Source organism: Acanthaster planci, linkage group LG09, assembly GCF_054643075.1.
Source record: "Acanthaster planci isolate LZ-2023a linkage group LG09, COTS_SCS, whole genome shotgun sequence".
Lineage (NCBI taxonomy): Eukaryota > Metazoa > Echinodermata > Asteroidea > Valvatida > Acanthasteridae > Acanthaster > Acanthaster planci.
This window is the reverse complement of record NC_141785.1, coordinates 4163268-4175711: the sequence shown is the minus strand read 5'-3', so window position 1 is coordinate 4175711 and position 12444 is coordinate 4163268. Positions and strand designations below refer to the sequence as shown.

The 12444-nt window shown below is 40.7% G+C and overlaps 1 protein-coding gene across 18 annotated transcripts in view; it reads right to left on the bottom strand.

Annotated features, from left to right (window-relative positions):
• Positions 1 to 12444, bottom strand: part of LOC110985335 (peripheral-type benzodiazepine receptor-associated protein 1-like) — a 184018-nt gene that overhangs the window by 20655 nt on the left and 150919 nt on the right. For 9 of the 18 annotated variants that reach the window (XM_087141264.1, XM_087141261.1, XM_087141262.1 and 6 more), the window contains 10 exons: positions 10536 to 10547; positions 8578 to 8653; positions 7902 to 7928; positions 6209 to 6256; positions 5233 to 5415; positions 4040 to 4273; positions 2603 to 2872; positions 2173 to 2334; positions 1363 to 1476; positions 493 to 531 (listed from right to left, as the gene is read on the bottom strand). In XM_087141264.1, the coding sequence (XP_086997390.1) occupies positions 493 to 531; positions 1363 to 1476; positions 2173 to 2334; positions 2603 to 2872; positions 4040 to 4273; positions 5233 to 5415; positions 6209 to 6256; positions 7902 to 7928; positions 8578 to 8653; positions 10536 to 10547 (1165 nt within the window). The remainder of the gene's footprint in view (positions 1 to 492; positions 532 to 1362; positions 1477 to 2172; positions 2335 to 2602; positions 2873 to 4039; positions 4274 to 5232; positions 5416 to 6208; positions 6257 to 7901; positions 7929 to 8577; positions 8654 to 10535; positions 10548 to 12444) is intronic. The other 9 variants (XM_087141267.1, XM_087141271.1, XM_087141266.1 and 6 more) reach the window with 8 other exon arrangements.

Genomic DNA, 12444 nt, shown 5'->3' with positions numbered 1-12444 from the left:
CACTGCGCTCTTACACATTTGTTATTTGTATGCCAACACACAAATATACTGCTGTACAGTTACCTTGAATGCTTTCTTTAACATAGGTTTGACACCTGCTAACCCACCTTAAAGTTCAGCATACTTGGGAATATTTGAGTAACAACCATTTGTCAACCACAGATCGATATTGCCTGGTATCCAGGACATATTCTGTGCGCAGGTTACCAATGTAAACCAATCCGCAGTTGACAAATGGTCATTGCTTTAAACCTACCCCCTGGAGGACTCAAAAACAAAAAACTTGAATAACTACGTTAACACACTCAAGCACGTTGGTATAGGACTCGTTAACGGTGATGTGTATGACTAGGAAAACACACAAAAGTTGTTCGGTTTATTAACATCAAGAAACGGACACTGAAATCAGAGAAAGCAATCTGTATCGGTACACCATACACGGGAGTAGGTTATCATTGCAGGGGGGGGACATCTAGGTGTACGTGTACTTACAAGGCAAACTCCTCTTTTTCTTTTTCGAGCGTTTCGGCTCTGCTTCCAACACGGACAAGCACGGCACCAAAAAAAAATTTACGGTGTGATAAAAAAATTGCAAACAGAAAAAAAATAACTATGAACATTGGTCACAGGTGAAAGAAATCAGGAGAAAAGATACAAATTAATTACGAGGGAAAAGGCAAACCTTTAGTTTATCGATCATCCCACAATGCATTGCTCATTACCAGCTCTGCGCAAGATATGCAGCAGGGAATGTGGCAAAGGGAATGCCACCCCATGTGATGCGTAAGCTATATACCGTAGGCTATTGCACCAAATGCATCCTCCTCTCAAAATCTGAAAGGAATTCCCAAGATTCTCACAACAAAAATGATGATGCAAAGTGGGGTCCTAATTTGCCTCATGTGCATCACATGCTGTGCAGTGAGTCACAAGTTACCAGATGACCAGATGAGTGACTCATCAGTTTCAAGTGACTGTCATTTTGCGCCATGACAGTTTGTGAAGGACAAAAAAGATAAATTGATATCTTTAATTTTTTTTTTTACTGGCAATCATTCTTTAAGATACTATCTTGTCTTTCACATTTTTGGAAAGGTGTCCAACAAATATGCGAAAAAGCTTTAATTGGAAATTTGTTTCTCATATGATGTGTCAAAATTCCTTTTAAAAACAGTCTAGGTTAAATATGTCTATGCCTTAAGAATCATTGAATAGCACGGTTTCATGACGTAGGCATCAGAGCTTTTCAAAACCTTTTTTCAGAGATGAGTGATTAACATTTAAAAGCTATTGTGGTGACTTGTGGCATTTTTCTCAGAGCAAGTCGTGTTTTGTTTGTGACTTCTGGGGGTTTGTTCTCACCTCCAGGCAGTGTCTTGAATTCTATCTCAGTGGCCAGCTTCTCTTTGACATCCTGTGATGTTTTCCGACTCTTGGCTTTGACACTGATGCGGTAGACAGAGAGTGGGGAAAGACCTGTCAAAAAAAATGGGAGAGAACATCAACAAATCACTTTTTAAATTGGCAAGAAGCTTGAAGGGGTTGAGCACATTAGGGAGACATGGTTTACAGACATCCGTTGCCATTTGCCTATAAGGGCCAGCACAGACTAATTTGGCGGCCAGAAACACAAGTCATTACTGCAGCAACAAAACACTCGTGGGAAGGTGGTACCCACGACTAATAGGGTGTTGAGACTTGCCAAAATGCACGCCCACCTCAAGGTGGAAGAACTCATACTTGTAGCCTGCAGAGCCACATCAGTAATGGCGTCCTCTTGAGTCAAACCACAAATATACAATAACGGATATCCAGGAGCTTTTTAGCACAATACGCATGCAACTAGGGCAGCATCGGTACTGTCTGACAAAACAGACACAAACACACCGACTGCCACTTATACACGGAATAAGAAAAGTGTTCAGTTAAGTATCTGCTGTCAGCCATCTTGGTATGAATCCTTTGCACATAACCTCTGACACAGGAGTGCCTTTTGTATTACCCATATCAAATGTTCAACAGTGAAATCATGCAGGTAAGGCCCTTACTCGCGTAGGTACTGCTCTATTTAACATGGCCCTGGCAATGTCATTAGCAGCTGCATGTTTGAGCCATTTGCAATAATTTGTTCAGTGAAGAAGAACTCAACGTAACATCTTCCCTTCATCTTACCTGTTAAGGTGTATCTGTAGACACTGGGCTTGACTGTTTGCACTTCTTTTCCGTTGACCGTGATCTGGTGGGCCAGGTTGCTGTTGCCGGGCAACCAGCTGATGTCAGCTGAGGTTGGGCTGACGTTGGATGCCTTCAAATCGGTCGGGGCAGCCCATGCATCTGTGAGGTATCAATGAGAACAGAATATCAATAAAAATCAAAGTAGAAACTTTACTCCAGGTTTGTCATTACTTTTTCTTTTCATCGCTCGCATCTGTATGCTTTTTGGTTGTAGTAAAGGAACATCGGACAATCGTCAACCCATCCCAACCCAACCAAAAGGAAAACATTTTAAAACATCTTCCTTCTTCACTAATCAAACCTGAGTGCCAACGAATACCATAAATGCCTTTTTCTAAACCCACAATATCCGATGATCTCAACCTACCCTTTCCGATCATGATGGTGCAGGCGGCGTCCTCCGACGTGCCCTTGGACGTGACAGTCCGGACCGAAATCCGGTAAGTCTCCAGGGGCTTGATGTTCTCTACAAGTGCCCTGGTCTTGGCGTCCCACTTGGTGGCCGTCCGGAACTGGCCGTTGACGTAGACACAATACTCTTGGACGTCAGCGGGCGCGATGGTGTCCGGCAGCAGCCAGGAGATGATGATGCTATTCTTGAGCTGTCGCTCCAGGGTAAGCTTCTTGGGACAGGGGACTGTAAGGACAAACATTATTCCAAAGGTTTACTCCAAAGTCTTTCCACACTTTCTTTTTTTTCCCTTCAGGAGCACTGTGGCCTAGTGATTTCAGCTTGTAACTCCTGATCATAGGATCGGGGTCCAAAGCCAGTGATGCAGCATACATTGTGAACGTACACCTTTAGCACGTCACTTTGCCCAGACTTCTCTCCACCCAGGAGCATATTTCAGTACCTGTGAGGCCAGAGTAGGTTATTCCAATTGATGTAATTCTTGGTAACCCTTGAAATGGTTGCACCAATGGTTGTAACACTCGCCTAGAAGTTGAAATGGGTTAGTTTACATAGAAATGTTTGTAGGTCCTCAATCGGAAGGGGAAATTTTCAGAGTGGGAAGAGCACCTGTGAAACCACCAGACATAAGCAGTTAATAGACTGATTCATTAAGTCCCAACCATTTAGGGACCTGCTAGGATGGGGGGGGGCATGCCCCTCCCCCAGCTTCTGCCACCAGTGCAGTATGGATAATATGGTATTCAGCACACCAGGGGTCTGCTAGTGCTGAAATGTGCTCTACAAATGTGTCATATTATTAGTCCATCAGAAGTCTATCCCAAGTAAAAGTCAGTCACAAGTCAATTTGTGACATTAGTCTCAAGTACTAAAAACATGAGATGACCAGCAAAAAGGGGATATCTTTGTCACACCATCTTTGCATAGTCTGAGACTTGACTACTGACGGACTGGACTACATGGTAAGCTGGGGCCAATTTCATAGAGCTGCATAAGCACAAAATTTGCTTAAGTGCAAAAAAACGTGCTTAAAAAACAAAGGTTACCAGCTCAAAATCTATGTGATTGTCATGCTAACCAAAAGACAGGTGAATACCATTCCAGAACAACATACATCACATGGAGTTTTGGCTGCTAATGTGATTTGTCAAGCAAGGTTTTTTCATGCTTAAGCAAATATTGTTCTTAAGCAGCTCTATGAAATTGGCCCCTGCTTACAAGCTAGACAAGCTGGACTAAGTTAAGCCCGAAATGACAAAAACCAATTAGTGAAAATGCTAATAGAGTTGAAATATTTGATCAGAAGGGGGCTTCGCCATTTAGAACCGTCAGGTCAACTGATTCTCAGTGATAAGGCAATCGTGAGGCCAGGAAACCCATAACCCCTCTCACCGTCAAACACATAGTCAGCTGCAATGTCGCTGAGCGAGGTCAGTCCCTCCTCACTGGCCAGTGCCCTGCTCTGACCTTTGACCCCATTGTCCTCATCCACCTCCGGGATGTCCTCCAGGTCGCTGTGGTGCTCACTGCTACGGCTGAAGCTCTGCAGCTCCCCAGCAAAGTGGTTCAGGTTGCCACGGTTCAGGTCCTCCTCCTCACTGTTGAAGTCCAAGTCCTTCATGTCATCTGAGAGCATCATGCCAAGAATGTTTAAACAAACTTCTGATTAAAATATGCAGCAAATGAAAAGTACAGATTTTTATCACTTTCATGCTGTACACAGGGCACTCGTTTGAAAAAAAAATCAATATAATATTTTTCTTCAGCAATTTAGTTTAATACAGTAAGTTCTGCATTGGTTGCTGGTGTATCATGCACCTTGACCATCTTGGTCTGGTAACTCGACTGCACAAGCATGAGAAATTCTATTACATCAAAGGCACTAGCCTCAGATTTGATCTCTTGAATAATGATGATACACTTGTCGATCACTGGCTGAACTTCACCAAAACCAAGACACAACATCTATTGCGATGCGGGAAAATGCATGCATACATATATAAGGAACGGTTACAACTGAAGCACAGAGGTCTTGTCACTGGGGTGGAGAGTAGATTTGTCAACAAGAAGAAATGCAAGAATAATTTAGTAAAAAACAGAAGTGAAAAGAAAAGATAAAACATCACAAAACGTTAGAATAATAACCAAGAACAGACAAATTAAAGAAGAACGGCCAAAAAAAAAGCATCTGAAGATGAGAATTCAGCTCAGTTGTCAGAACTGACAGCCAACCTTTCTCTTATTATCGGTAGCTCAACAGTAACCAGGCACTTGCATTTGCCAGTTTTTTCAGTAGCTCTCACATATGTACATGTATATTCACAAACAAAACAAACTACATGTACATGCATGTACTTTTACAGATAGGAATCACAACAAAAACTGGTTCTCTAAGACAAAACTTTACAACAACCAATGAAAATTACAAGCAAAGCGATTATACATGTGGTTTGCCGGGTAAAGCTTGCGCACATCACACAAGCAGAAAACATTACGGAAAGAAGAACGATGAACAAAATGCAAGCTGCTGCCACCACCACCACAATTAGCCACTGGCGATGAACTACAAAATTACATATTGAAACCTTTTCCTTTCAAGATACCCAAGTCTGGAGCCCCGACACCACCTACTGCAGCTGCACTACTACTCCCGGCCACGGCAAGGGGCGGGTCGGAAAGCAAGGCCTCGTGGGAAGGTTTGGGCGGTGCCGAAAGGGCGCCCTCTAGAGAGTATTTGACCGAAGAGCCTGTGGAGTCCAGTTTGGAAGCTATGGGCATGGCACAGACCAAAATATTGCTGTTAGGTGCAAGTGTGGCACAGTCTGGTAAGGTTGTTTTCTATCCATTTGCAATGGAATAAGCGAATGCATCAATTATGTATGTAAAAGGCATTACCATGAGAACCTGTGCTTGAACTAACACAAGCACGTATCTCCTTTGTTTGCACTACGCTTCTCGGTTGAAATGACATCGCGCTTTTAACCTCAATTTTTTATCTGCTGGACATACAGTTAAGGTTTTCCTCTCTTTCACAAAAACAAGCATTAATGCAGTATTTTTACAACCAACATGGAAATATGCAATAAGACTATAGACCTTGATCCTGTGATGTCACGATCGTGCTGGACCCATGATGTGTTGTGAAGGTAATCTTCCTATCCAAGATAAACTAGTCAAGCATGCAGCGTTCGCACATGCGCTCGCACGTGGTTGAAACAGTCCATAGGAATATATGCGATCACCGTGGCCACAGCGCCCCACACATGGTGGTATTGTTTACATTTAGCGCAATCCAGTCACGTAGGTGAAAAGGTGTATAACTGAAGTACAACTTTTAAGAGACACATCTGGCAGTTTTCATGTTTGAATTCATATATCCAAAAATGTCAAACAGATTTTTTAACAGACTGAAAATCGCTTTCACATGCACTAATTTACTGTTTATGACTGTAGGTCGTATCACTGACTACAGCTAAGCGAGTACTGCCAGTCGATTCATTTGAGTTACAACAAATGACAAAATTAATCATTTAGTCAGTCAAACAGCAGGAAAGCTCTTACCATCGCTGTCCATTCCATTGTTGTTCATGAAACCAGGAATGTCTTCCTCTGATGATAAATTTTAAAAAAGAACAAACGTTGTGAATACAGCATTGCTTAAAATTTGGTTTGTGCTTCTAATTTTTGTGCATTCTTGGGCACTGACAACATATCCTACTTGTTTCAAATTACTTCATTGTCCTTTGATAAAACTCCCCCTAATCCAACCTTCACCAAAATCTCATCCACTAATCCTTCCAACTGAAATGGAAATGTCCAGATGAGTGCATGCACATTTACTATACCTGAATCTACACACATACATGTACACCATGATGTACAATACAGATGACAGAAAATGCATAGAACAGAAAGCAGAGATGAAAAGAACTTTCCCCAGTGAGATACACATGATTAAGTAATTAACTTTGTTGTAGCTATCAGCAGAATTCTGTTTATCTATCCATTCTACTTTCAAAGTAAAGTGCCCTTTATCAGGGAGGTAATTGGTAATGCCACTCATCACAACTCCATTGCCAGTCCATCCACTGGCCACTGTTTCAAAGTTTAGGGTCTGGTCACCAAACGTCTTTCTAATACGTTTGCCTAGTAATTGATTTGTGATTCAACTTGTGTCTGACTACAATCTATGCCCTGCTCCCTTTCCCTAAATTTAAATGCTGTACTCCTTTTCCTAGATCTCCCCACTGCACTGAGGATTCCAGAATAAAGACTTGTTGAGGAGGAAAGTCTCCTCTGCGACCAAACTAGAAATTTCTCTGTTTCAAGAATTTTCTAATAGTTTCCTCATTCCCAAATATTTGGGCTATTGTGCCCAACAGCCACAGAGAATTCTACATTGAGGACATAAGATCCATAAGATCATGTTACAAGAATTGACTTGAGCAAAGGTGAAGGATATTTGGGTGTCAATAAGGCTGTTATCATGCATATAGACTCAATCCCACTCATGCAAGGGTGGGGATGATTACATTTTGTGGGGCTTGCTTTTGACAAAGCAGAATGCAAGACAAATCTATCAAAGGTCAAGGAGATGTACTTCCACAGATGCTTGGAGAATATCTTTGCATTCCAATCAAAGAAAGTCTACCCAACACCGCTCTGCAAAAGTCAGTTTGTAGGCATTCTTGTGGGGTGCTTTTAGGCGCATACAAAGCAGTACTGTCTGAGAAAATTTGACATTCCATTTGAAGTCAAGAAGGAAACAAAAAAATGTCATCGTGTAGCAACTAAACATGCCACAAGTCCCTCCAATGCTTGGATACAAATTAGCACTGAGCTACACAGCTCATGTAGTTGTGATGTAACAAGTGTAATCACTTAGAAAACGTTTCACAATTAAGTCAAATTTTCCTTGTGGTGAAATTGTGTCAACATTTTTAAAGGACAGATTCTGAAAAAAAACTCCTCAGTGTGGAAGACAGATAATAAACTGCGACTAACTTTCTGTTTGATTTCATCAACTCATCTGAAACTCAATTTCAATGAAACAAATACTACGGCCAAGCAAAAAAATATTTGTTACCACATTATGTGCAGCCAGACATGGCGTATAAAACTATGAGAACATGCAAATATGCAGTGCTGGGGTGGGAGGGTGGAAGGGGTGGAGCTTATTTAGCTGACAGGGGAGGGTGTTTCATGGCAGGTTGCTCACTTGAGAGGCACATGTAAATTTGGTCTTTTTAATTACCTCTGATATCATTCAAATCTCTCGTACCTAGATTAAACACAGGTGACAAACAAATGCCAACGTGGTGACAGACACACAGACAAAACAAAGTGGCAAAGGAACCGGTTAAAAGAATAAAAAAAATATAACAACACATCAGCCAAAAAGTAAACATCATTTCAAACCAAGACAGGTGAAGTTGTCACTGGCAAATAAAATACAATGCTTACACTGAAAAGAGCTGCATCTCTCAAAACAGTTTTGGTGCTTCACTTAAATCAAAATTGGGTGCTAATTTGAATAAAGTTCACAGAAACAAGCGAAACTATTTGCTGAGCAAAAGAAAAATTTGTGAGGAAGAGGAAGACTCAAAACAACTCAATTCACACGGTCTTGACCAGATGGCAATTACGACCCTACAGAATGAGTACTTTAGTAGGACTTTTGATCAAACACAAGTCAGAGATAGGTTTCTGAAAGTCTTGTTCGTTCAGCCTTGCAAAACCCAAGAAACGCTTTACTGTACACCTGTACATCAACAACACTCTCAAAAAAGGACTTCAATGCATTTCAACCTGCAACACTTTCTAAGGGCACTGCAGGGGACCAGCCATCCAGGACAGTAGTGTCTGCCATATTGTGTCTCATCACTGGTGCACATATATGTACAAAAACATGCACATCTTTGTCTGCATACCTGCAACTCTTTCAATGAAATTGCTGGGCACCAATCCTCTTTGGCCATTCATCAGCTCGCCATCATAGAAACCATCCTGGCGACATAAAAATATACACAGAGATGAAACCGAAGAAAAAGAAGAGGCAATTACATAAGAGTAAAGAAATCTGTAAGGATAAACTTTCAACTGCAGCATATATCATCAAACAAACCATACGGGTGAGCAAAGTACGCTGCAGGAAATAGGGTTAAATTGGGACGAAAATTGTTAAAAATCAATGTTACTTTACTATACCACTTGAAACTGACATTTAATACGACATGAGCTCGTGATTTCACCAAAGCAAAAGACAATTAACATAATTTTGACTGGTTTTGTCATTTTTCTTATTTGCAAGATGACAGAATAGGACATGTTTGCTTTTGCAAAAGCAAGATCTTGCTTAACGGGATCTTAATAGTAATATATCGACCCTTCAACAGGTTAACATTTTTGTTTCAAATAATGTTTGTGACACAAATTATAGTAAGAGTTGGTGCTCGGATCTGCCAACCTTCCAGATTAGAACTGGAAAAAAGGAAATTTTTCATTTTGAGAGGTCTTGGCTCCGCCAAACAATTTACCAATGCAAATGTAAAACTCCCCCCCTTATTACTTCGCTGTCAGACCGACTGCAAAAGTCCCTTTTAGGAAAACATATTCTTTTTAATTCTTCCCTCCGACTTCAAGACCCTTATTTGTTTTTCTTGAGACCACAGAAAATACTATCTTTTTGCATCAACTTATAAAAAATTCTCGCCTTCAGAAGAATAAAACTACTGATGAACTAATTCACTGTATGGTATCTCACCTCTAACTTCACTTAGAACAAACTATTGATATTTTTACTTAAAAGACCATTTAAAAATAATTTAACATTTCTGTGGACAATTCCATGCAACACTTGTGCAAGTTTTTCACACTGAACCAAATCTATATACAAGTATATCGCAGTAAAATGTGCATTCAGTGTGTGACTTTAAGCATTACAACACATTAAGAATCAAAATAGTGCTCAATAAAAAAGAAAGAAAAATCCAATGTGATGCAACTTTTATACCTTGCGAATTCGAGCGATTAAACAGTATGGGAAAAGAAAAAAATGTAAATGAGTTTCACAATATATACACATACAAATTTTTTCCTAGTAATATAAAGCAGTGTTGGATATGACATCACCACGAGATATGTGGAGATCAATGCAGTGAAACCAAATAATTACAGAAGGCATTATTCATGTTACTGGGCAAGCATTTCCCTTCGGTTACTAGCTCATTCCAAGGAAAAAAAAAAGAACAAAGGCACTGTAAACTATGGAATAAAACCCATGCTCAAAGAAAAAATTAATACAACCGAAAAAGTAAATACAACCGATTTACTTTGAGTGAGGTTAGGGAGAAAAGACAGACCAGAAAGCAAGTAAGTTGGAGTGACATCTACAAGCATGACAAGAAAATGAAATCTGACGCCAACATCAGTGAAGTAGCCCATTCCAGTCTCCATGCCCTTCTTCCGCACATAGACAACAAGTACATGGACCAAGACTGTACAAAGCACAGGCCAGTTCTTAATTGTCCTAAGTAGATTTCAACCTGATCAATTTCCACTTCCTCTAATACTGACTTCTTTTATTTCCCAAGGTTGCAAACTATATCACTCCACGTGTCCAGCCGAGATCAAGCATCAAACTACACAGAGAAGTCTACAGCAGCTGAATTCTTCCACAACCAATTCCCATTGGCTTCTTTGCATTCTTTCCAAAAAGTCAGCATACCTGAGTAGCGCGAGGAGGTTTAGGCCTGTTAAACTAGAAAATAAAATGCTTAGGTCTAAGTAAACTTCTGAACTGGCCTGTCTGTGACACAAGTTAAAAGAAAGTAAGATGACAGATTGAAGGAAGCTATTCAAATCCTTCTCCTTGAGGTTCAACACTCACCCATTCTGACTCCTACACAAGGTGGAAGCAACATGCAATAGAAAATGCCAGATGGATGATTATGATCATGCGGGACAGAAAAACAGCCCCCCCCCCACAGAATTGGGTAAAGTTATACAGAGCACTGCATGAACAAAAGGGGGCGCTCTTGAGGTAAGGAATGGAGGAAAGGAACTACATGTACTGTAGCTGAAACCATGCAGAAGGAATTCAGGTGAAACCCCCCCTTCAACAATTTTTCGAAGCATTAAAACAAATTTCACAAACTTTTCCATCCTTTCCCTTCCTTTTTCTAAATATAATTCAGTTGTCATGATCACCTACAAAGGCTAAAACTGACTAAGCTTCCAAAAATAAAATTTATTTCCATTTAAGGAAAAATTACTCTGATTTGATAAAACAAGATGTTCTCATAACATTGGAAAATCATGGTAGGTTACACAAAGAGGAAGTCAACATGTAATTTCAAAGAAGGAAAAGCGGGGGCAGTTCTGACGGAAGGCATGGCCTGTTGCTAAATGCAGTTGCATGATGGACAGGGTGATACTCATGTTTTGAAACAGGAGTAAAACCCAGCATCGGGATGGGAAACATACTGAGAGAATTCAAGCAATGGAGGGAGATAAAAAGTTTGAAATTTATGAGTGCAGTACCCTCTGATCATTGAGCAAGCTTCATGTAGAACTGACTCTTGCAAATTTATAAGCAGAACACAAAAACATTTGTAATCCACTTTTCATTATAATAAATCACAGGGCTACTTTCCAGTAATGTTTAATTCGGTTGGCAGTAGACAGAGCAACTTGAGCTTGTTCCATTGATGTATCGGTCGGTTTGGAGTCCTCATGAAAATAGACATTATGTGGCTGAAAAAATGCAGAGGGTGCCTAACCCTTTGCACTGTGTAAGATTCTCTTAAGCTTAAAATTGGCTCGGGCAACTTGTGACTCACTTTTATAGAGCTGGTCACATTCGAATACACTGTAAGTAGCACCATAGGGGGTGGGGGCCAGGAGGTGCAAGCTGTCCCTGGGGACATTTGCCATTTTAGTGAATTTTTCAGGAAGTGAAAGTGGTAACACATTGGAAATGGACAAACATCTTGTATTGGAGAAGGAACTGATTTAAAAATCTTTGGGCATTCTTTTCAGAGAAGATCCCCCTTGTTTGCATCCCCCCCACGAGTTGGATCCCCCACGAGTTGGATCCCCCACGAGTTGGATCCCCCACGAGTTGGATCCCCCACGAGTTGGATCCCCCACGAGTTGGATTCCCCACGAGTTGGATCCCCTACCATGTAAGTTTGGACCATTTAAAGCATTGGATTGAGCATTAAACTGGGGGAAAACCAATGTAAGTTTTTTGCAAGCACTTCATCCAAAGCTCACTGAAAATAATATTTTGAACCCCGAAGTAACAATTAATGACCAACTCTGCACATCTCGGAACAAATTGATACTATTTGATCAAGGGATATCCTGCCAACAAGCTCAAATTTCCAACACCCGAGGGAAGCATAGTCTACCTAAAGTGCTATTGCCTACTGTCACCCAACAGGAAATCTATAAGTGGCAGTGACAGGCAAAGATAAACAGATAAAATTGATATCAGGAAGTGCTAGCTAGTGAGCGTGTTTTTTATGCTGGCTTTGTCATGTTTTTCTCCAACTCAACATGACTAAGAAAATTAAAGTGACCGGACTTTCTTTTTCTTTAATTCATGTACGCCTGGAGAGAATGAAGTGCACAATCCCATGGGAATGAAACATGATGACATGATGACACTTTGCCCTCAGGCTGAATCAACTGATAAGTAAAGTAAATGATAAATCTGAGGGAGGGGGGTGTACATCTGTTAATTCAAATACTACAATACCAGCTTGCCAGTTTTTCCCCTGAGGAAAAAGTAG